This window comes from Sinohyriopsis cumingii, chromosome 2 (assembly GCF_028554795.1).
Source record: "Sinohyriopsis cumingii isolate HCF-2022 chromosome 2, ASM2855479v2, whole genome shotgun sequence".
Taxonomy (NCBI): Eukaryota; Metazoa; Mollusca; class Bivalvia; order Unionida; family Unionidae; genus Sinohyriopsis; species Sinohyriopsis cumingii.
The window spans coordinates 124,096,872-124,123,905 of NC_142962.1; the positions used below are offsets into that span (position 1 = coordinate 124,096,872).

The 27,034-nt window shown below is 32.7% G+C and overlaps 1 protein-coding gene across 1 annotated transcript in view; it reads left to right on the forward strand.

Annotated features, from left to right (window-relative positions):
* LOC149805747 (uncharacterized) overlaps window positions 1-27,034 on the forward strand; it is a 313,385-nt gene that overhangs the window by 180,780 nt on the left and 105,571 nt on the right. Inside the window, exon 22 of the mRNA XM_089950417.1 lies at window positions 23,385-23,605. Within this exon, the coding sequence (XP_089806543.1) occupies window positions 23,385-23,605 (221 nt within the window). The remainder of the gene's footprint in view (window positions 1-23,384; window positions 23,606-27,034) is intronic.

Here is a 27,034-nt window from a genome sequence, read left to right on the forward strand (position 1 = left end):
CTGATGGAGAGCTGTTGTGTCATGTCTTCATAGTCAGTAATTAATAGACCTCAAATGTAATGTGATAACGATGGAGAGCTGTTGTGTCATGACTTTATAGTCAATAATTAATAGACCTTAACTGTAATGTGATAATGACAGAGAGCTGTTGTATCATGGCTTTATAGTCAGTAATTAATGGACCTCAAATGTAATGTGATAACGATGGAGAGCTGTTGTATCGTGGCTTTATAATCAGTAATTAATAGACCTCAGCTGTAATGTGATAATGGAGAGCTTTTGTATCAAGTCTTTATAGTCAGTAATTAATGGACCTCAACTGTAACGTGATAATGGAGAGCTTTTGTATCATGTCTTTATAGTCAATAATTAATAGACCTTAACTGTAATGTGATAATGATGGAGAGCTGTTGTATCATGTCTTTATAGTCAGCAATTAATAGACCTTAACTGTAATGTGATAATGATGGAGAGCTGTTGTATCATGGCTTTATAGTCAGTAATTAATAGACCTCAACTGTAATGTGATGATGGAGAGCTGTTGTGTCATGTCTTTATAGTCAGTAATTAATAGACCTTAACTGTAATGTGATAATGATGGAGAGCTGTTGTATCAAGTCTTTATAGTCAGCAATTAATGGACCTTAACTGTAATGTGATAATGATGGAGAGCTGTTGTATCATGGCTTTATAGTCAGTAATTAATGGACCTCAACTGTAATGTGATGATGGAGAGCTGTTGTGTCATGTCTTTATAGTCAGTAATTAATGGACCTCAAATGTAATATGATAATGATGGAGAGCTGTTGTATCATGTCTTTATAGTCAGTAATTAATGGACCTCAAATGTAATGTGATAACAATGGAGAGCTGTTGTATCAAGTCTTTATAGTCAGTAATTAATGGACCTCAGCTGTAATGTGATACTGATGGAGAGCTGTTGTGTCATGTCTTCATAGTCAATAATTAATAGACCTCAAATGTAATGTGATAACGATGGAGAGCTGTTGTGTCATAACTTTATAGTCAATAATTAATAGACCTTAACTGTAATGTGATAATGACGGAGAGCTGTTGTATCATGGCTTTATAGTCAGTAATTAATGGACCTCAAATGTAATGTGATAACAATGGAGAGCTGTTGTATCATGGCTTTATAATCAGTAATTAATAGACCTCAGCTGTAATGTGATAATGGAGAGCTTTTGTATCAAGTCTTTATAGTCAGTAATTAATGGACCTCAACTGTAATGTGATAATGGAGAGCTTTTGTATCATGTCTTTATAGTCAGTAATTAATGGACCTCAACTGTAATGTGATGATGATGGAGAGCTGTTGTAGCATGGCTTTATAGTCAGTAATTAATGGACCTCAACTGTAATGTGATGATGGAGAGCTGTTGTGTCATGTCTTTATAGTCAGTAATTAATGGACCTCAAATGTAATATGATAATGATGGAGAGCTGTTGTATCATGTCTTTATAGTCAGTAATTAATGGACCTCAAATGTAATGTGATAACAATGGAGAGCTGTTGTATCAAGTCTTTATAGTCAGTAATTAATGGACCTCAGCTGTAATGTGATACTGATGGAGAGCTGTTGTGTCATGTCTTCATAGTCAGTAATTAATAGACCTCAAATGTAATGTGATAACGATGGAGAGCTGTTGTGTCATGACTTTATAGTCAATAATTAATAGACCTTAACTGTAATGTGATAATGACAGAGAGCTGTTGTATCATGGCTTTATAGTCAGTAATTAATGGACCTCAAATGTAATGTGATAACGATGGAGAGCTGTTGTATCATGGCTTTATAATCAGTAATTAATAGACCTCAGCTGTAATGTGATAATGGAGAGCTTTTGTATCAAGTCTTTATAGTCAGTAATTAATGGACCTCAGCTGTAATGTGATAATGGAGAGCTTTTGTATCATGTCTTTATAGTCAATAATTAATAGACCTTAACTGTAATGTGATAATGATGGAGAGCTGTTGTATCATGTCTTTATAGTCAGCAATTAATAGACCTTAACTGTAATGTGATAATGATGGAGAGCTGTTGTATCATGGCTTTATAGTCAGTAATTAATGGACCTCAACTGTAATGTGATACTGATGGAGAGCTGTTGTGTCATGTCTTTATAGTCAGTAATTAATAGACCTTAGCTGTAATGTGATAATGATGGAGAGCTGTTGTATCAAGTCTTTATAGTCAGCAATTAATGGACCTTAACTGTAATGTGATAATGATGGAGAGCTGTTGTATCATGGCTTTATAGTCAGTAATTAATGGACCTCAACTGTAATGTGATGATGGAGAGCTGTTGTGTCATGTCTTTATAGTCAGTAATTAATGGACCTCAAATGTAATATGATAATGATGGAGAGCTGTTGTATCATGTCTTTATAGTCAGTAATTAATGGACCTCAAATGTAATGTGATAACAATGGAGAGCTGTTGTATCAAGTCTTTATAGTCAGTAATTAATGGACCTCAGCTGTAATGTGATACTGATGGAGAGCTGTTGTGTCATGTCTTCATAGTCAATAATTAATAGACCTCAAATGTAATGTGATAACGATGGAGAGCTGTTGTGTCATGACTTTATAGTCAATAATTAATAGACCTTAACTGTAATGTGATAATGACAGAGAGCTGTTGTATCATGGCTTTATAATCAGTAATTAATAGACCTCAGCTGTAATGTGATAATGGAGAGCTTTTGTATCAAGTCTTTATAGTCAGTAATTAATGGACCTCAACTGTAATGTGATAATGGAGAGCTTTTGTATCATGTCTTTATAGTCAGTAATTAATAGACCTTAACTGTAATGTGATAATGATGGAGAGCTGTTGTATCATGTCTTTATAGTCAGTAATTAATGGACCTCAACTGTAATGTGATAATGATGGAGAGCTGTTGTATCATATCTTCATAGTCAGTAATTAACAGACCTCAACTGGAATGTGATAATGGAGAGCTTTTGTATCAAGTCTTTATAGTCAGTAATTAATGGACCTTAAATGTAATGTGATAACGATGGAGAGCTTTTGTAACATGTCTTTATAGTCAGTAATTAATAGACCTCAACTGTAATGTGATAATGATGGAGAGCTGTTGTATCATGACTTTATAGTCAGTAATTAATGGACCTCAAATGTAATGTGATAATGATGGAGAGCTGTTGTATCAAGTCTTTATAGTCAGTAATTAATAGACCTCAGCTGTAATGTGACAATGGAGAGCTTTTGTATCAAGTCTTTGTAGTCAGTAATTAATGGACCTCAACTGTAATGTGATAATGATGGAGAGCTGTTGTATCATGTCTTCATAGTCAGTAATTAATAGACCTCAACTGTAATGTGATAATGGAGAGCTTTTGTATCAAGTCTTTATAGTCAGTAATTAATGGACCTCAACTGTAATGTGATAATGATGGAGAGCTGTTGTATCAAGTCTTTATAGTCAGTAATTAATAACTTTAGAAATCATCCATGAAAGGAAAACAAAGTTTTCAGAAGACCCTTTGTCTTAAGATGTATTACATGCAAAAAAAATATAATGGTGAATTTATTTAAAAAAATTATAGTATAACATATATTTGAATAAAAGTCAGATCCCACTGTAAGCTGCATACATCCAGATCTACCATCACATACTGCATCAGTAGATCTGGGTCTATACTTTTTGTTAGGATTTACAAGTAAAACAAATTAAATAGACCCAGATCTGCTGGCACATTAGACAATGGTAGATCTGGCACTATGTTGTTCACAGCTGGACCTGAGTTATAAGTTAGTACATACAGTCATGGATACAAATCACTGTTTATCAAATAATCTTTCTTCATTCAGAATCAGGATGTCAACCTTAGTCTCTACCACAGAGACAAAATTCATCTAAGCAGAAAAGGAACCTCTCAGCTACTGAGAAATATTAACATGTATGCCCCTATTTTCAAGCACTTTAACGAAGAGTGTTGTCTTAACTGTGGAGAAACTGGGCACATGACACAGGTATGCCATCATGGCAAACAGATTGAGTGTTTTAGGTGCCATAAATATGGACACAAACAAAGACTTTGTCCATCAATGTATACATATTAGGAAGCTGGCAAAGAGGAGAATGCCAACGCTTCATTTGCAAAAAAAACTAAATGTACCCAGTGGGACTCTTGACTCTAGCTATTCAATGGACACTATTGTAGATGCAAATGTAAATGGATTTTCAGGGTTTGTATGTGACTTTGAAGATGCTAATATATATGAACATTTAAATATAGAAATAGGATGTCAGAATGATAAAAGCAGTATGGAGACAATCTCATTGAGTACCCCATTGCATGATGACATACATGTAATTGATATGAAACTAAATACAAAAGGTTTTAACATAGGTCACTTAAATGTACAAGGTATAGTGGGAAAGATAGACCAGATTAAGTTAATGTTGTCTTCCATGGAAAATAATATACATGTTTTAGGACTCACTGAAACCAAATTAAATGCTAACCACAATGATGATCTATTTCACTGTCAAGGCTACAATAAACCATTTCGTAGGGACAGAGAGACAGCAGGGGGGGGGGTCTTGTTGTATACATTAGGGAAGATGTAAATGTAAAAAGGCGACTTGACTTGGAGTCACATGAAATTGAGAGTATCTGGGTGGAAATTTTTCAAAATAATGCAAAATCTTTCCTAGCTGGTTTCATTTATAGACCACCTTCCTCCAAAGCATTTTGGAATGATAACTTTTTGAAACAAATAGAAAATGTTCTAGCACAGGAGAAAGAAACATATATACTCGGAGATATAAATAAGGACCTTCTCAATACTCAAATAAGGAACAACTGGATGGAATTTATTGAATCATTAGGCCTAGACCAGCTGGTAAATGAGCCTACAAGGGTAACAGAAAAATCAAGCACTCTTATTGATCACATTTATACCAACATACCAGACAATGTGGCTTATGTTAATGTACCAAATGTTGGTCTTAGTGACCACTATCCTACTTTTTTGACAAGAAAGGTTAAATGCAAGAAAAATAAGAAAAATACACATAAAACGATCACTTACAGATCGTTCAAAACTTTTAATGAAGATTAATTTCTCAATGACCTATATAAAGTTCCATGGAGTATGATCCAAAATTTGGATGACATAGATGAAGCCATGAGGGTGTGGACTGACTTATTTATGGATGTAGTATCTAAGCATGCACCACTGAAAGTACATCGAGTAAAGACTGATATTCAACCTAACTGGCTTACTACTGAAATCCTAGATGCTATGAAAACACGAGACAAATTCAAGGCTATGGAAAACCATGCACAATATAAAGTATGGAGAAATAAAATAACAAGTATGATCAAAAAAGCTAAAAAAACTTATTATCAATCATTGCTTGAAAACAAAAAGAGCAACACAAACTCCATTTGGAAAGTCTTCAATGAACTCACTGGAGGAACGCACAAAAAACAGACAAATAAAATTCACTCACTTCTGGTAAATGACACCATAGTCACTGATGAAACTGACATTGCAAATGTTTTCAATGACTGTTGTTGTTGTTGTGGGGTTTAACGCCATTTTTCAGCACGATAGGCTATACATGGCGGCCAGTATTAATGGTGGAGGAAGAACCCGGAAAACCCCGGAAAGAACCACCGACCCACGAGAAGCTACTGGCAAGCTTTCTCACATGCCCACATTGGCTGAATCTTTGACTCGAACCGCCGCAGACAGAGGTGAGATGGCAGTGATCCGTAACGAAGAGCGCTTTAGACCACTCGGCCACTCGGGGCCCCCGTTTTCAATGATTTTTTCATCAACATTACCACAAAGTTAAAAGAGCCAGTGATAGAAAACAACTTTAATGAACTGAAAAAGTTCTGCAGCAGTAAAATCTCAAAGGAGGTATGTTTCTCTATCCCACCAGTGTCAAAAAACTTTGTTAAAAAATGTCTCAGTGAACTTGATACCAAGAAAGCTACAGGACTTGATCAGATTGGTCCACGACTCATTAAATCTTCTGCCTTTGCTATTGTAGATAGCATAACATTCATAATTAATTTAAGTATTGCAACCTCATCTGTCCCCAAAATATGGAAAACTGCAAAAGTAACTCCTATTCACAAATCTGGTTCTAAGGATGATGCTGATAACTACCGACCAATTTCAATACTACCAAACTTGTCAAAATTGATTGAAAAACATGTCCATGACTCATTCACGTCATATTTAACCAAACACTTGCTGTTACACCCTAATCAATCAGGCTTTAGACAGAACCATTCCTGTGAGACTGCCTTGATCTCCCTAACTGATAAATGGCTTCAAGCACTTGACCAAGGTAGAATAATAGGAACTGTATTTGTAGATTTCAGGAAAGCTCTTGACATGGTGGATCATGAAATCCTTTTGAAGAAACTGAAAATCTACCAGTGTGATGAAAGAACAATTAGATGGTTTACTTCATACTTAAATGAGAGAACACAACATGTTTACATAAATAATGTTCTGTCTGAACCTGAAACAGTTAGATATGGAGTACCACAAGGCTCAATTCTAGGTCCACTACTATTCATTTTATTTATTAATGACCTACCACTTTTACTAAGAGACTCAATATCATCTACAGATCTCTATGCAGATGACACAACATTGTCAGACATCCAAAACACAAAGCATGAGCTCGAAATTTCTTTACAGAATGCACTAAACAAACTGGAAAACTGGTGCACATGTAATGGCATGGTGGTAAATACTGGTAAAACTAAAATATTACTTATCTCAACACGGCAAAGAAGGACAAATCTTGATAGTGATGAGCTATGTCTGACATGGAAGGATACAAATCTGCAAATAGTCTGTCATGATAGGCTACTTGGTGTTCTGGTAGATAATAACCTATCATGGACTGAACATAACAAACATACCAGTAAAAAAGTCAATTCAAGTTTATGGCTTCTCAGTAGGATAAGACATTTTCTCCCTGAAAGGCACAGGAAACTATTTTATAACAGTTACATACAACCCTATTTGGACTACTGTAGTACAGTATGGGGTAATTCAAATGATAAAAACATAGCAAAGCTGGCACATCTTCAAAAAAGAGCATTTGGGCTAATATCAATCCAGAAAGAAAGCAAGGAAAGTTTAGCTGGTAGGTTAAAAATATTACCTATTAAAGACCGAATCTGTCTGAGAAAAGCCAAATTAATGTACAGGATATCTCAGAATAGTGCTCCTGAATATCTACAATCACTATTCCAGTATAGGCTACCTGGTAATACTCCCCACCTGCGATCCATGTCTACCAAACAGTATAAAATTCCCAAACCAAATAAGGAGTTATTTAAAAAAAGTTTCCAATACTCTGGAACTCTGCTCTGGAATAGTATTCCAGCTGAGATTAGAAATGCCCACTCTATTTCCTTCTTCCAAACCCAATATATCCAGTGGCTTCAGAGATGCAGCTTAAATAAATAAATTCCTTTGTATGAGGGCCTCAAGGTAGATTAGTGTTTAGCTAATTGTGTTACCCTCTTTAAATAAGGTCATTATTATTATTATTATTATTATTACTATTGTGACTTAACTGATTAGCTCTCTGGCCATAAGACAGCATTGTACTATTGTGTCTTAATTGATTAGTTCTCTGGCCATAAGACAGCATTTTACTATTGTGTCTTAACTGATTAGCTCTCTGGCCATAAGACAGCATTGTACTATTGTATCTTAATTGATTAGCTCCCTGGCCATAAGATAGCATTGTACTATTGCGACTTAATTTATTAGCTCTCTGGCCATAAGACAGCATTATACTGTTGTGACTTAACTGATTAGCTCTCTGGACATAAGACAGCATTGTACTATTGTGTCTTAATTGTTTAGTTCTTTGGCCATAAGACAGCATTGTAATATTGTGACTTAATTGATTAGCTCTCTGGCCATATGACAGCATTATACTGTTGTGACTTAATTGATTAGCTCCCTGGCCATAATACAGAATTGTACTATTGTGACTTAATTGATTAGCTCTCTGGCTTATGATATGGTCCAGTGTCTATCATTTTTCATATGTATCTGTCAACAATTGATTTTTACCATTCTGGGGTCAATGTTTCTTATCTGATTTCAGTCATACATGGAATATGGGTTGATGACATCAAAATTTCAGATGAGTGTGATAAAGAGTAAGATACATGCACATTAATAATATTATCTTTTATCCAACTGGTTGACCTTGTTACCACTCTTTACACCATATTTCTTATCAGATTTGACCAGACTTTGAATATATGCTTATATTGTCAAAGTTTGGACCAAATTCAGTAATGAATAAGATCCACACATGCTAAGATGGTGATCATGTGTCTCACTGGCTGAGTCTGTTATCACCTTTCAGGTCACATCTGTGATCCAATTTCTTTCAAACTTGGAATTGAAGCTAATATCATTAAGATAGCAGATGAGTTTGATAATGAGTTTATCCACACATACTATCTTGCTTCTGACTGGCTGAGCTTCATTACCCTCTGGAAGCTCTTTTTCTTATTTTGATTTTCATCAAACTTGAAATATGGGCTTATGTTATCTTGGATGGATTCTGTAATGAGTGAGATTCATGCATATTAATGAAGTAATCATATACCTGATTGTCAGACCTTGCCACTACCCCATTTTGGAACATTTAAAACTTTTTTCAAGAAGTAGATTACGTGTTACATGAATTTCAATACAAAAAGGTATATAAATTAGCAAATAAATACACTTTAGGGATCAAATAAATAATATACAAGTTAAAGCTGAAAAAATATACAATATAAAAATATAACATAAAAATAAAAAAGACAATTTTTGATAAGCTAATGTTAAAAATATATTCTCAGGAATGAATTTGCTGTGTTGTACTTAAAACCCAGATGGCTGTTGTTTGTATTTCTGATCCATACCAGTAACCTCATTACCATAAAATGGTATTGCTATATGAAATGACTGCAATGTTTATTTGTTTTTATGTTATCAAATGTCAATATCCTTCTTTTATGGCATTTCACATAGTCAGTGTCATTAGTCACATAATTTTAGCTTATATATTTTTTATATATTTTATATTTTGGTTATTTTTTGGCCTTTAATAAAATACCAATAACCCAATATTCTTTTCTTCTGAACCACTTCCAGATTTAATTGCCATCACTAACCTAAATCTATGAATGGCAACCATAGAAATTGTCTGACCATAAAACAGGATTTAAACAAAAACAACCAACAAACAAATCTAAATGTTGTGAGCAAGCCCAGTTTTCATTAACTCTCAATATTCTAAGCACCTAGTGAATATAGACTGAAAAAATTGATTCAATAATGGATGCCCATGCATGTTAGTTGGTTTCAATTTTCAGTAAGCTGTCAGACAAGCACAAATTATTCAGGCAATTACATTAAGAGTGTATATCTAAGGATTATTAAACATCATGCTGTTAATAAAGTTGGGTCAAACAAGCATGGTTCACCTTTGGTAAATAGTGGGAGGGGGGAAAATGAGTTTTAAAAACATCTTATTCTAACCAATCAATTCAATTTTCTTCTCAGCTTATAACCAGAAACACTCCTATTTTGTTAGGTCTTATAGACAACGTGGCATCTAAGTGCTTCAAACTTTTCTTTCCATTCCACAGTTTTACTGCATGTTTGAATTCACAAGCTTTCATTTGTCACTTATGCAGTTGAGTGATATCAGATCTACCTGGCTACTTTCTTTCATGGGAATCAGATTAAATGGTCTTGCAAAAATGGACATTTATGTTGGTACTCAAATGTATAGATTGGGAAGGGTCTTATTAGTTCCAAGTTAGAATTTTTGTTAAATTGATGGTTTGTAGCAACCACAAAATTGATGAAAATTTGTATCCAATGAATTTTAAAAACTCTCAGTATCTGTAAGAGTTCCCACTGGATAAAGGTCTGTCTTATATGCTCTAGAACTTAAATCAGGCATGTCCAACCAAAAGCATGTGGGCCACAAATGGTCCAGTCTGTCACACTTTGTGGCCCATGGCCATGTAACTATGTATTTTAATTAATATGTATAATTAGTGATGATGAACTACTCTTGCCCATACAGCCCGTGACTTTGCCTGTTTTGGCCCCAGCCAAAAAAGGGTGGATGCCCCTGATTTAAATCATAATATGCTTTGTCACTGTTGGGTTGGGTTTTTTTGTATCCACTTAAAAACAAAATTAAGCATCTGATTGGGTATTTTTGGGTATTGGAATGATTCTCATTGTCTTATTTGATGCTTTCCTTTAAGATGAATGTTTTTTTGGGGAATATTTCAAGTTTTGACCAAAATTGTCAAAATTGTATGCTTGTTTATGTATATTTATGCATAGCATTCTTATTAAGGATTCAATTAAAATCATTTTCACATACAGAAAGCTGGAGTATACATTGAGTTCTAGCTTTGTAATTGTTCAGGCAGCCTTCTTAATCCATGTGCTACAGTTGTAAATGCATCTTAAATGAATTTCTCCTCCAAGGGTAAGACCCTTTATAGGTGTACCACACCTGAATCCAAGGGTAAGACCTTTTATATATGTGCCACACCTGGGTCTCACTTCTCTGATAACAAATTCATCCATTTGCCCACTGAGAAGATGCTGTAAAAAAAGAAGAGTATGACTAAAAAATTGTAAAAAAGTATGGAACCAAACTTAATACACATTATGACTCTTTAAATCTTAGGACACTAAATTAAGATTCACAAAACATACTTTACTTTAATAATATCAACATACTTTACTTTAATAATATCAACATACTTTACTTTAATAATATCAACATACTTTACTTAAGTAATATCAACATACTTCAGTCATATCAACATACTTTAGTCATATCAACATAATTAAGTCATATCAACATACTTTATTTAATTCATATCAACATACTTTAGTCATATCAATATACTTTAGTAATATCAACATACTTAAATCATATCAACATACTTTAGTCATATCAACATAATTAAGTCATATCAACATACTTTATTTGAGTCATATCAACATACTTTACTTAGGTCATATCAATATACTTTATTTAAGTCACATCAACATACTTTATTTAAGTCTTATCAACATACTTTACTTAGGTCATATCAATATACTTTATTTAAGTCATATCAACATACTTTACTTAAGTCATATTAACATACTTTATTAAAGTTATTTCAACATACTTTACTTTAAGTCATATCAACATACTTTACTTAGGTCATATCAATATACTTTATTTAAGTCATATCAAAACATACTTTATTTAAGTCATATCAATATACTTTATTTAAGTCTTATCAACATACTTTATTTAAGTCGTATTAAAACATACTTTATTTAAGTCATATCAAAACATACTTTAAGTCACATCAACATACTTTATTTAAGCTTAGGTCATATCAATATACTTTGTTTAAGTCATATCAACATACTTTATTAAAGTCATATCAACATACTTTATTTAAGTCACATCAACATACTTTATTTAAGTCATATCAAAACATACTTTATTAAAGTCATATCAACATACTTTATTTAAGTTGCATCAACATACTTTATTAAAGTCACATCAACATACTTTATTAAAGTCATATCAACATACTTTATTTAAGTCATATCAACATACTTTATTAAAGTCACATCAACATACTTTATTTAAGTCATATCAAAACATACTTTATTTAAGTCATATCAACATACTTTATTAAAGTCACATCAACATACTTTATTTAAGTCATATCAACATACTTTATTTAAGTCACATCAACATACTTTATTTAAGTCATATCAAAACATACTTTATTTAAGTCATATCAACATACTTTATTTAAGTTGCATCAACATACTTTATTTAAGTCATATCAAAACATACTTTATTAAAGTCATATCAACATACTTTATTAAAGTCATATCAACATACTTTATTTAAGTCATACCAACATACTTTATTTAAGTCATATCAAAACATACTTTATTTAAGTCATATCAAAACATACTTTATTAAAGTCATATCAACATACTTTATTAAAGTCATATCAACATACTTTATTAAAGTCATATCAACATACTTTATTTAAGTCATACCAACATACTTTATTTAAGTCATATCAAAACATACTTTATTTAAGTCATATCAAAACATACTTTATTAAAGTCATATCAACATACTTTATTAAAGTCATATCAACATACTTTATTGAAGTCACATCAACATACTTTATTAAAGTCATATCAACATACTTTATTTAAGTCATATCAACATACTTTATTAAAGTCACATCAAAACATACTTTATTTAAGTCATATCAACATACTTTATTTAAGTCATACCAACATACTTTAAGTCATATCAAAACATACTTTATTTAAGTCATATCAAAACATACTTTATTAAAGTCATATCAACATACTTTATTAAAGTCATATCAACATACTTTATTAAAGTCACATCAACATACTTTATTAAAGTCATATCAACATACTTTATTTAAGTCACATCAACATACTTTATTTAAGTCATATCAAAACATACTTTATTAAAGTCATATCAACATACTTTATTTAAGTCACATCAACATACTTTATTTAAGCTTAGGTCATATCAATATACTTTGTTTAAGTCATATCAACATACTTTATTAAAGTCATATCAACATACTTTATTTAAGTCACATCAACATACTTTATTTAAGTCATATCAAAACATACTTTATTAAAGTCATATCAACATACTTTATTTAAGTCATATCAACATACTTTATTAAAGTCACATCAACATACTTTATTTAAGTCATATCAAAACATACTTTATTTAAGTCATATCAACATACTTTATTAAAGTCACATCAACATACTTTATTTAAGTCATATCAACATACTTTATTTAAGTCATATCAACATACTTTATTAAAGTCACATCAACATACTTTATTTAAGTCATATCAAAACATACTTTATTTAAGTCATATCAACATACTTTATTAAAGTCACATCAACATACTTTATTTAAGTCATATCAACATACTTTATTTAAGTCACATCAACATACTTTATTTAAGTCATATCAAAACATACTTTATTTAAGTCATATCAACATACTTTATTAAAGTCATATCAACATACTTTATTTAAGTTGCATCAACATACTTTATTTAAGTCATATCAAAACATACTTTAAAATATACTTAAGATTAGTATGCAGGAGGGGGGGGCTATGAGCACAATTTTATACATTTCCATACTAACAACCTTTATTTCCATCTGCAAACCCTTCCATGTTAACTTTTTTTTGTGTTCTACATACAACATAAGATTGCTTTAAAAAGATAGTGTTGGTTGTGTGTAAAAACACTTATAAAATCAATAAAAAAATGTATTGCTAGCTAAAAAATGAATTGCTCACTCATTTAGTATATAGTATTGCTCAGCCCCGCTCCACATACTACTGTATAAAAAATAGTTATCTTGCTACATAATCGTACAAATTTGATAATAACAGAAAGGAATATGATCTGTCAGATGTAGCAAAAGAAACTGGATTTCACGACCCAACAAACAAAAAGGTGATCAGTAAGATGAAAGATGAAAGATGAATTTTGTTTTGAACCGATTATTGAATTTGTAGGATTAGGTAGCAAGATATATTCTGTGCTGTCTTTAAACTCTAAGAAAGCATGATGAAAGCATGATGAAAGCAGAAGGTGTTAAAGAAGCCATTGTTAAAAAGAATTTTACTCATGATTTGTTCAAACAGATGTTATTAGGTGAAGAAAAAAAATCATATTGCTGAGATGACCACATTAAGATCAGACAAACATCAAATCAGAATGGATACAATTTATAAACAAGGATTAGTCGATTTCGATGACAAAAGATTTTGTGTTGATGGTATAAACAAACCCAAATTAGGGCATTATAAAACCATCAAGCAGAATTAATTTCACTAGAAGTTTTATTTCAGTTTTATCTTACTATTCAGATGGAAATCATGAAATTGTGCTCATAGCGAACAAGTAGAATTAATTTTAAATGAGTTTAAAAATAATATTGTTAGTAGAAGTGTTATTTAATAAAGAAAAAAGATCATATTACTGAATTGGAAATGATAAACAAGGACTATCTAATTTTAATAATAAAAGGTTTTATACTGATGATGTAAATATACTTGCATTAGAACATTATAAAACATGTTCATAACTATTTTTTATACAGTAGTAAGTGAGAGGGGGACTGAGCAATGCTAGATACAAAATGAGTGAGCAATTTGTTTTTTAGCTAGCAATAAAATAATTGTTGATTTTATAAGTGTTTTTACATACTTTACTTAGGTCATATCAACATACTTTATTTAAGTCATATCAGCATACTTTAAGTCATATCAACATACTTTACTTAAGTCATATCAACATACTTTACTTAAGTCATATCAAAACATACTTTAAATTATATCAAAATATACTTGAGTCAGATAAAATACTACTTTAAGTCATATGATAACATACTTTACTTAAGTCATATCAACATACTTTACTTAGGTCATATCAAAACATACTTTACTTAAGTCATATCAACATACTTTACTTAGGTCATATCAAAACATACTTTACTTAAGTCATATCAACATACTTTACTTAAGTCATATCAACATACTTTACTTAAGTCATATCAACATACTTTATTTAAGTCATATCAAACATACTTTAAATTATATTAAAACATACTTAAGTCATATAAAAACTACTTTAAGTCATATTAAAACACTTTATTTAAGTCATATAAAAAATATTTTAAGTCATATCAAAACATACTATAAGTCATATCAAAACATACTTTATTTAAGTCATGTCAAAACATACTAGAAGTCATATCAAAACATACTTTATTTAAGTCATATGAAAGCATACTTTATTTAAGTCATATCAACATACTTTACTTAGGTCATATCAAAACATACTTTACTTAAGTCATATCAACATACTTTACTTAAGTCATATCAACATACTTTATTTAAGTCATATCAAAACATACTTTAAATTATATTAAAACATACTATAAGTCATATCAAAACATACTTAAGTCATACAAAAAATATTTTAAGTCATATCAAAACATACTTGAAGTCATATCAAAACATACTTTATTTAAGTCATGTCAAAACATACTTGAAGTCATATCAAAACATACTTTATTTAAGTCATGTCAAAACATACTAGAAGTCATATCAAAACATACTTTATTTAAGTCATATGAAAGCATACTTTATTTAAGTCATATGAAAGCATACTTTATTTAAGTCATATGAAAGCATACTTTATTTAAGTCATATGACTGCATACTTTATTTAAGTCATATGAAAGCATACTTTAAGTCATATGAAAGAATACTTTATTTATGTCATATGAAAGCACACTATATGTAAGTCATATCAAAACATACTTTATTTAAGTCATGTCAAAAAATATTTTAAGTCATATCAAAACATACTTGAAGACATATCAAAACATACTTTATTTAAGTCATATGAAAGCATACTTTATTTATGTCATATGAAAGCATACTTTATTTAAGTCATATGAAAGCATACTTTATTTAAGTCATATGACTGCATACTTTATTTAAGTCATATGAAAGCATACTTTAAGTCATATGAAAGAATATTTTATTTATGTCATATGAAAGCACACTATATGTAAGTCATATCAAAACATACTTTGTTCAGGTCATATGAAAACATACTTTATTCAAGTCATATAAAAACATACTTTGCTTCAAAGGACTGACTTATTTGCCTGAATAATAATAATAATAATAATAATAATAATAATAATAAAGATTAGAAAATTATTGATAATTCATAAACTTCTTCAACAGCACACACATCTCTGTATGATTATATCTAGACTATAACTGCAAACAGGACAATGAGGTAATTCCTCAGGAAATAAAATTAGTTGTAAAGATGGCCAAATAATGGTTCAAGTTACTAAGGAACAACAGCTCATCATCACATGCCTCTGACAAAATCTCACTATGCTCTCTTTTACCTATAGAGGCTTGTCCAATCATGGCAAGCCCAAGTAAAATTTTCTGGGAAGCTTGACCCAACATAATCCTTTAATGCTGGCTGAGTCAGTTACCCTATCAAACAGTCATTTATTGATCAATAAGCAGTCATTATGCATCAGAGCTTATTTCACTGGCTCATTGATAATATAGTTTTGTCTATGCATATTCATGAGAAATGAGGAAATCTTGTCACAGTCAGTCATGTTATGAAGACAGCAAAGCAGATTTTCACCTGTGGTATGCAATGACAAGAACAGCTGAATCCTGATTTGTATTCTGGTCTTGAGGAACCAGCAATTCAGGATGTATTTACATTTCTTTCAAAGTGATTTGTTTGTTATATTTAATCAAATAGATTGGCCATATATATTTTAAAGATATTTTTATTTGTTTAGATGGAAAGCAGTCACAAGGAATAACATTTCATTAGTTTTATCTTGGATTTGAAAAACCAGGATAAATGATAATTACATAACAGAAATAAAAAGTGAAATGTAAGTTACACTGTGTTTAGTAGTTACTGCCAGATTACCTGTGTTTCATATGCCAAATCAAATACCTAAATCCCTTTCCCATCAAAATGACAGGCCTAAATAAGAACCCTTTCCAGGTGTGCTACACCTGTATCACTACTCACTTCTTGATGGGATGATAAAGGCTGTATGACGTCCTCTACAGGTGTCCCATCACCCTCCTTGGTAGCAGAGAGACCAACCTGGTATTTGAAGAGATTACTAATAGGTTTTTGAGAATAGCCTCTCTTAGTGGGATACTTTATCATAATGGTCTCTTGATCCAAATAGCGTATACTTTCCCATATGTGTGGCCTTGATCATAAATATTGTCAACCAAGACCCACTGGTCTAGTCTTTCCTCTTCTGACTGATCTTTTTCCTTGCATAATGTACACCTGCTTTTACATCACCAACAATAAAATTCCATGTGATTTCAGCAAAGGTTTTATTCCTTAGTCTGCAAGGAGGTTTATTGATTGTTGGGTAAACCTACATTTGAATCCATTTGGCTTGATTTAGTGACTTTTCCTTCAAACATGGTTTAGCCTGTTTATCTTTTACAGACATAAATTATCTTGTTAAATGCTTTTTTCCTAAGCTTAGGGATTTGCTCTCAATTAAGATCAAGATAAATAACGATGAAATAGTTCTGTTATCAAACGGAACTTTCTTTGTTATTTTGATCCACCATCGAAGACGGAAGGTTAGAACAATTGTATCGCAGACTTTAACAAAACAATTGAGGGTAAAAGCTGCCTAGAGTACCTGTTTTACTGTTTGCACCTGTAATCAAGTAATAGAAATGTAATCAATTACTGCTGATTTCCATCTGTTTTGATACATGGATATTCAGCTTGTTTGGCTGATGGGTATTGGATTACAGCAATGTTAACTTTCCCAGTCAAACACACATAAAATGTCACAATGCTACATTACTTTGTCTTTAAACAATCTACCTAAAGTCAACTTCAAGAGCACCTGTGTTTTACCTATGGATTACCTACTTGATTTATTGTGTATCCTTTCAATCTAATTGAGTTTTAAGATTTGCTTAGGACAAGTGTCAATACTTAATACCCCAAATTTCAAGGCTTGTCTCTCAGAGACTACTGGAAAGAGACTATAAATCAGGAATGGATTCAACATAAACTTTAAATTGCTCTCGAAAGTAAATCCTAATTGCAGTTTTTTCCCACAATTGTGAATTTATTGCCCACTGTCCAGTCAAATTCAAAGGCTTGGTGGGGGTTTCCCCATTTTCTAGGATAAAGAAACTTGACATTCAAAAGATTGTTGAAGCTTGAAAATTAAGTCTGATAATAAATAATGCCAAACGATTTATCCTTATTATACCTTTATTTGTAGATGTGCATTTTCTATAATTAAAGGAAAAGTTAATCACTTCATTTTATGTCATTAAGTGGAAGTTTTCTGCAAGTTTTTTTTCTTAATTACTTCATTTACTATATTTAAAATGAGAAAAATATAACTTAAAAGTGCTGACAATAATACAAAAAACCTGTCAAATTTAGCATACAGATTTTCACAAAAAAGAAAAGGAAACTAAAATTTATTTGTATGCACATATTTTGGGGTCGGATGGATGCCATTACATTATCTTATAGTATCTTAATATATTACTATGTATAATGTACCCCTTTATAAGGTGACCTCACTTATAGTTCTTATGGCTCCCTTAAATAACCTTGTGGTGAGGGATCACTGTATCATATTAACCAGTGTAGATCCAGATCAACTGTCCTAAAAATGCACCAGTAAATCAGGGTCCATGCCACTCATTCCTCTTACAATTTCATGTGAATTAACAGCATATTTCTGGCATTATAGCTAAAGTAAGCAGATGAGTCAAATCTGCATATATGACTTTACTTTTGTGAATATGATCATCTCAATGAAATGTATAATAAATTCTAAATTAAAACTGATTTTAACAAAATGAAAATAAAGAATAAACATGTCAAATGATGATTTACAAGTTTTTTTAATTACACTTAACCTTGCATGTGCCATACATGTCTACGTGAGTTCGAGTCTCAGCCTCGGCTAACATTGGTACGTGAGAAAGCCTGCCAGTAGGTTCTCGTGGGTCGGTGGTTCTTCCCGGGGTTTTCCAGGGTTCTTCCTCCACCAATTATACTGGCCGCCATGTATAGCCTATCTTATGCTGAAAAATGGCGTTAAACCCTACAACAACAACAACAACAACAAAAGCATGTGCCATACACATATATCTGTGTACTGCATTACATGTATGTGTTTAATACAATTTTGAAACGATAATAAAATCACTTCATAAAATATGAAGTCAAATTTATCATCGATACAACAAATTTATGCTGTTATATATAAGCTGTAACTTTATTGGACAAATCAATCTGTGAATAAAAATGTATTAATTTGAGTGGACATTGCATGCATAAAGTAATGAGTCATATCCACGTATGACTTTGCTTTGCAACTCTTCTCATTGAAATGTATAATAAATTATCAATTAAAACTTAAATACTGAATTTGACTAAATAAAGAATAAACAAATTGAATATGAGCAGCATATCAAATCAATGACCCTTTTTGTAGCTCATACAACCAGTCTTATTTGTTCAATACCTGTTCATATCCAAATTTGGCATGCATTTGGATTGCTGTGCAATATACTATTTTGTTTTCCTATTTTTGACATGATTCATTCAGCATGTTTAACTGAATAAGCAAATGATTTTACATTTTAATTATTAGTTGAACATAATAACCATCTACACATAATGCTTGGTCATATTCCAAATTCATTCAGGATAGCATGGCATTATTTCAGTAATAATGACATAATCATCTTCATAATCATTGTCCATATCATTCCTCTATCTGATTAAAATCCTCTGTTCTGTTGGAGATTTGATTTTAATCAGATTGTCCCAGTAATGAAAAAAAAAGGAAAATATATCATAAATGCAGTTTTGATACATAACAAAAAGAAATGTCAAATCCACAAACATATCATATCTGTGGATACAGGTCACGTACATACTTTAGCTATATCCTAGATCCTGGTCTGCAGGCCATCACAGCCTTGGGTGATAGATCTGGATCTATGCAGTTCATGGTAGGAAAATGTGGTAAACTTTTAAATATGACATAGTTGATTCAGTTAAAAGTTATTTGATATAACTTCTAATAAATGATCCAATAATACTGGTTTATCTAGGATTTCATGCTAGAAGGAGTGTGACTGATTTTGAGAGACTGTATGGAGGCCTGAAGGCTCCACCTCCCTAGTTTACATTCTGGTAGACAGAGAACTATTAGAATATAATTCTTTTTTCAAGGATCAATTTTTGGTCTTGTTGTTCATTTCCAATATGGATTTTATTCCAGTTGTTTTCCTTACAGATATATTCATCAATCATTAGCAAATAAACTCTGCTACCTCTCAAATCCAGCAAACCTGAAAAGATGGGAATTTCATCTTCCCATCTCTATACCATATAAACAAAGTTAAAATCTCTTATCCATTACCTCCCATACCACAACTAGGTGCCTACCCATCAAAAGGTCATTTGGAACTTTCAGCTTTCACTGTGGGATGATCAACATTGTTCCAAAATACCACATGAATCTTACATCTTTATTTCTATCTATCCATCAGAATGTGTGGTGTAGTATTGTGTTTTAAGGTTTCCATACAGAATTAGTAACATTAATTGTTAATTATTTTTTAAATGTTCAAGCTGATATTCCTGTTTGTTATGTTTATATATCATCTTTGTAGAATACAACGGCAAAAAAAAGTGCTCAAAATGCAAGAAACTGTAGGACAGCAAGGTCAACAATCACAGCACTTGCCTTGCTTGCATTAAGTGTACTTCAAAAGTACCTCAAAGGTTTCATCATAGGGAAATTGGTCTTTGGTCATACAGAAATATTTAAAGGTGAGAAATAGGAAGACAAAATTGAGATCTTCTGAGTGGAGGATCCTGAATAATGAGAGTAATGGCAACTCCATCTCCAAATAGCCCTCAGAAATAGTTGTTAGCTACCATGCCCTCTGGGCAGCTAGAGACAGACAGCTTGGTGGTGCTGGATGTATCCATGCTACATCAGTCTAATACATTCCTGGGGAGACACCAGTAATGATGGCCCATAGAGTCAGGCAGCACATAATTCTGTAGCCAATGCCATTATGGCTTCTTCTAATCTTGATTTAGTGCAAGACACCTTTCTGCATCCGTCGCCTCAGAAGCCCTGTCATTCTTTGGTTTTATGCTCTTTGCCATTTGTTCAGGGGCCATATAGAGGATTTACAGAAACAGTTAGCACAAGTGGTGCCCTTCCATCTCTCATTATCCCCTCAGTAACACCATTTTCTGTCACATTGTAGAGATGCTGGAGGGCAGAGGGACATGTGGATGCATCCCACTCAACAACAGCAGGCTCAGCTACAAGCCAGTTTGAAATAGCAGCAGACTTTCAAGTCGCTGTGGCAATTTAATAAAGATGAAACAAGTTTCTCTTTCCACAAAACTCAACCACTACAGAGTTATTAACTCTAACACCAGTAGAAAATCTTCCTTTTGGTGCCAGATTTCTCCATTTTCATCAAGCTTGGATCAATCTTTTTCCACACAATGAATGGGTGAACTAAGTCATCTTGGAAGGACTTATGGTTTCATTTATCCAGTCTCCACTATGTATTCTTTTTCAACGACAGAAATCCCAACAGATCCCATGAAATCAGAGATTTTAATGGAAGAGATCACTTCCTTACTCTTCACACATGTGGTGGATAGAGTTTGCAAACTGAGCACTCCAAGGTTTTATTCATATTTTTCTGTTACCAAAAGTTAATGGCAAGCTCAGACTGGTTCTAGATCTCAGCCAGTTCAACAGATACATAATAACAACAAAAATTCAATATAGAGACTTCAGTTTGCCTTTCCAACAAGAGGGATGAATTTGTGACCAGTCTTATTCTGACTGATACATATTTTCATGTCCTAATTCAACCAGCTTCATGCACACTCCTTTGATTTGTAATTTTAAAGGAACAATTTACTAATTTTCTATCTCTCCCTTTTGGCCTCTGTGTCAGACAATGGGCATTTATAAAGACAGTCAATTGTGTTGTCTTCCTTCTTCAGGACCTTTTCACTGACAATGCTTCTGGCATATCTGGTCTTCAGATTCCTCTTGACTGCTTTTTATGAGCCTTCAGCAGATGGTAATCCTGACTCAGTGGTGGTAATCCTGACTCAGTGGTGCCTCTTTTCCTGTCATTAGGTCAGGACATTTCAGTCTTGACTGAGATGAAACAAATCATGAGTCAGTGGTAAGATGAGCAATGGCTTACAGCAGGCATTCCACTGGGGAATCCTAAACCAGACATGGTTTCTGTAGACATGTTGAGAGGGCTCACCTGTTGCTTCACTTCACTTTGGTAAATGTTAATGTCAGACAGTTCTGTAGTGGTGGTTGTTTACCTGCTGAAACAGAGGGGGACCAATTTAATCAACTTTTATACATCCTGGTCTAGGAGTTTCTATACATGTGCTCCAAGCACAATATAACATTGCAGATCATACACATTCCTAGCAGACTCAATATTTTGACTGATTCTGTGAAGAAGTGGTGATTTTGATAGTCAGGGCTGGATCAACATGGACCTATCAGTCTTTCTGGCTGACTTTGACATGATGAGACCTAATTCACTCAAACGTTTTCCTAAATGGAATCATTTATTAGTTTTTACTTGGCTCGACTCAGATAAGTTTGAGACCTTAGACAAAAGTGCATTGAAGCTGCTGTCATAAAAAACGTATTTTCTGATAGATATAGCTTCAGAATGCAGAGTCAGTGAGCTATATGCCCTTTCAATTATAGATGAGATTGGATCTATCTCAATAGGTTTTTGTGCTTAAATAAAAGTTTTCAGTCTACCAGAAGCCATTGGCTAGCTTGCAGAGTCAGTCTTCTCATGTTTTATATGTGAGATCAATCATTTCAGAGACAAGAGTGCAATCCAGTGACTGCAGTCCAGATGATGTCTATCCTTGGGGCATCATGCTGCAGGCATGTAGCATCATGTCCCACCCAGTCACGTTATCCTGACACCAGGGTGACCAGTCCTAGCACTAACCTCTCAATGCTGAGCACCTAGCGAGGCAGCTGTTAGTGCCATTTTTATAAATCTTTGGTATGACTCAGCCAGGGTTCTAACCCATGAACTCCCACATCTGATGCAGATGATCTAACCACTAGGCCTCCAGAGTGGTCCATTACTGTGATGGAGGAAATTCATGCTTTTATTAAAAATGATGTTTCTCTGAGAGTACTTACCTAATTACATTACTATTTAACCCTTCCACACATTCCCACAAATGCAAAAATCATCATTGATGTATCACTTAACTTAAACTGCAAACAGTTGCTGGTTAGTTACCTGACAGTAGCAAGGGTGGGGGAGAGTAATCCTTAAGCATTTCTTCTATATCGTAATAGATGGGAAAGACAAAAATTTGAGTCTAACACTAATTTGACTGGGTACGTATTCTTGGAAAAACATAATTTACTATACACTATCATTTTGTAATCAAATTTTATAAGAGATATTGAAGGTTACAAATGATTGGTTAGGCCAAAAGTCATGGTCAATGTTGACAGATAGCATTCTTTTATATGAGTCAGTTTATTTTTCATTCCTTTTCTCATTCACAGGAATATTTATCACAGAAGGGCTTTGTACACAGAGATCTTGCAGCCCGGAATGTTCTTGTAGGTCAAAATAAAACTGTGAAGATTGCGGACTTTGGTTTGACCAGGTATATCTACGATGACATTAACAAGATCTATGTCAACAGGAATGGTGGCAAACTTCCTCTCAAATGGATGTCACCGGAGGCCATATTTGAAATGGTATTCTCAACTGCCAGCGATGTGTAAGTTTATTTATAATTTTTAACTTGAATGGTCATAGACCAGAAGGGCTTTTGGGATGGTCTGTTTTCTGTCGTTGATCTGTCCATTAAGCGCAAGTTTCTTAATGCTACTTCTTCTAAACTACTTAGAGGATTACCATGAAACTTCACACACACATTGATCTCTTGGACTAGTTGTCCTAAATGGTTATGGTGCCACTTGGTGACCCAGTATGGCCACCACAATGATTATCTTGAAAATTGTATTAAACCTAATCCACCTGAATGGATGGTCATATCAGCATAGGATTTTCACTGAAAGACTTCTTAAGATGCCTTGTTGGTCCTCAGTGACAATGGTGTTGATCTGATGTCCAATATGGCTACTATGGTGGCCATCTTGAAAATATTGTTATCACTGCTCCACCTGGATAATCATATCAGCATGTTTTTTTTTAACTAAACAACATATGATATCTTGTTGGTGTTAATGGTGCCAATCAGACATCACTTTTTCCCCCCAAGCCAATGCTCATATCAGTATAGGGTTTGTGCAGAAAGACTTTTTATGATGTCTAGTTGGTCCGAAATGAAAATGGTGCTGATCTGACTGCTAATATGACTGCCACACTGGCCATCTTGAAAATCATGTTATCACTACTTCTCCAAGATGGCTGGTCATATTGATATTGTGCTTTCAACTCAAGGCTAATTATGATGCCTAGTTGATACTAAGTAGAAATGGTGCCAATCTGATATTGAATATAGCTATGATGGCATCTCTCTTGAAAATCTCATTATTATTCATTCTCCAAAATGGAAAGTCATAATAACATGGGGTTTCCATCACAAGACTTATCCTAAATGAAAATGGTGCCAAGCTGGCATCCAATATATCCACTCCAGGAGCTAATTTAAAAATCTTTTTATCACTGAAGAATATCTAAGATGGTTTAAACACTCAGCAGTCAATTCCACAAAATGGTATTATGTTGAACTCCTGAAAATTCTTTTCAGCATGTAGAACTGAAGTCCCTATGGACTTTTTTTTATCATGCCATGAATTTATTATTTATTATGGGGTAGCAGTTTTCCTGGATTTCATGGATGCTATAAACCACCAATTTATACTCAGTGAACAATTATTATTCTGTGGAAGCAACAGGACTCCTTCCCCAATCCACAAATTTAAGTACTGATAGAAATGTAATTTTGATATGTGCTCGTCTGTTAACACAAGAAAAGAGTAAGTTGACTCACAGTTTTGCCTGTGGGCACTTCCATGAGAAACTGAATGATCAGAGGTTAAGGTGCTTTTAATTTGACAATTGTTAACACTTGATTGCCCTTCAACACAAGATAATTAACTTATTAACTGTCTCCAGCCAAGTCCAGTGTTTAAAAAAATGCAAACATCACAGTAGCATATACATGTAACTGAGACTAATGTCCCATTAAGATTAACACTTGACAACTTCTAAGTTTTTGCCTTTGGCTAATCCCTATATTGTTCTTCAAATTTTGCACTGATGCATTTAAAAATACCTCATAAATTCTTATAAAACAAACATATTTTTATCTTTTGTTTTTCTTGGCAATCAATATTTTGTTAATATGGATGTAGTTTTTGAGGACTGTTTTGTGCCGACTGTGTTCATTAGTAAAAATGACATGGCGCTCTACTTAGTTTTTGGTGTGTTCTAACAATGAAGGAAAGTATGCTGACTTTTAAAATCACTATCTTGAGGAATTAACCAATGCAAATATATTGATGTGTTTTGCTTGGATGATTTAAAATGTAATTTTAGCTATGAAGCAATAATTTATCTGTGTTTTCTTACGATGGATACTATTGCTTTGATACTGAGAAGGAAGTAACTCAGACTTTGCCGATGTACAAATTTGTGAGACCTGTATGTCAGCTTGATTTATCAAAAGTATGTTATCAGTTTATTAACTTTATCTGACATCATAAGATCTAATAACCAATAATATTAAAATCAGTATGGGAAAAAAGACATTATAATTCATATGTTTCAATGACACTTGCTAGCACCACCTCAATCTCCCACCAAACTGTTTGTGTTAACCACCCTAGCTATCTTTTACCCTCTCTTGTCCTGCAGTTGGTGTTTATTAATAATTTTTCATGTGAATTAATTATGAGAATGTATGCATATTTCCTCAACCCTTGGGCATTGAATAAGTACAGCAGTGGAATTTTTAAAATTTCTTTTGCCCTCCTTACTCATTCACCACAGAGGGCAGTGGAAGTTACAAAAATCCTAAAAGGTTCTATTATTCCAGCTTAAACTGCATAAAGTTACAGAATGCCAAATTTGCAGAATTTGAACTTTGGTTTGAGTTCCATGCTTAGAAAAGTTTAAGAATGCCTGGTGGACTGCCTGTGTCATAAAATTTTGCTCAGCATTTATTTTGAATATATATATTCAGAACGTACACATGCAGCTTTTTGATTAGTTAGAATATTTTCCAAGTAAGCTTTGGAGTCAGGTAGAGTTTTATGACAGAAGGGCCCAGGGACATTAAACAGCTTATTTGATAGATGATGATGGGCCTAAAGATTGTCAGAGTCTATAACAGTGATGGTGGGGTTCCATGGTAAGCTGTAACCTGTTGCTTTTCAGGAAATTGGATCCTTTTAATATGATCAAAACTTCAGGTCTGTGTAATTCAGAGGTTTTTGTTTTCATTCATTTGGTTTATGCTTTATATAATTTACTACCCCACAGCTACATTATTTTTTTATAAAAGACATTTCTTAGATTTGACCTACCTTTCAATGCTAACAATGCTTCTTTTGTAACATAAAGTAGTCCATCTTTAAAGCACTGTTCATGGGAGCCTTACAAATAATCTCTGCTGTAACTAAGGTCACCTAATACTGAGCTACATGCATGTCACAAGAAAATTGTGCATAAAAAGAAAAACAGAGAGCATTTAATGATGCCAAATCACCATGTAACTGATTCTCATCAGCCAGGAACTAATATTTTAGTAAAATAAATTTAGGTGCAATAAGAAAAGAAAACTGAACCATTGTAACAAGATCCCTGACTTTATCATGCTTTAAAGATGAGAATATGTGCAATGAGGGGCTTTGAAAGAATAATAAAAATAGTAATAATAATAATAATAATAATAATAAGAAGAAGAAGAAGAAGAAGAAGAAGAAGAATAAGAAGAGCAACCTTCTTTAAAGAGGGTGACATGAACAGTTACATTGGACTAATCCTCTTTATGACCCTCTGTAATATGAATATTTACATGTACATAGACACATACACACACTATAATTTATCTCATTGTACAGAACATAAGGTGGAGAGTGTTCCTTTTTATTAGATGGTATGTTTGTGGATCCATTTCATTTGTTAACAACATATATATATATATATATATATATATATATATATATATATATATATA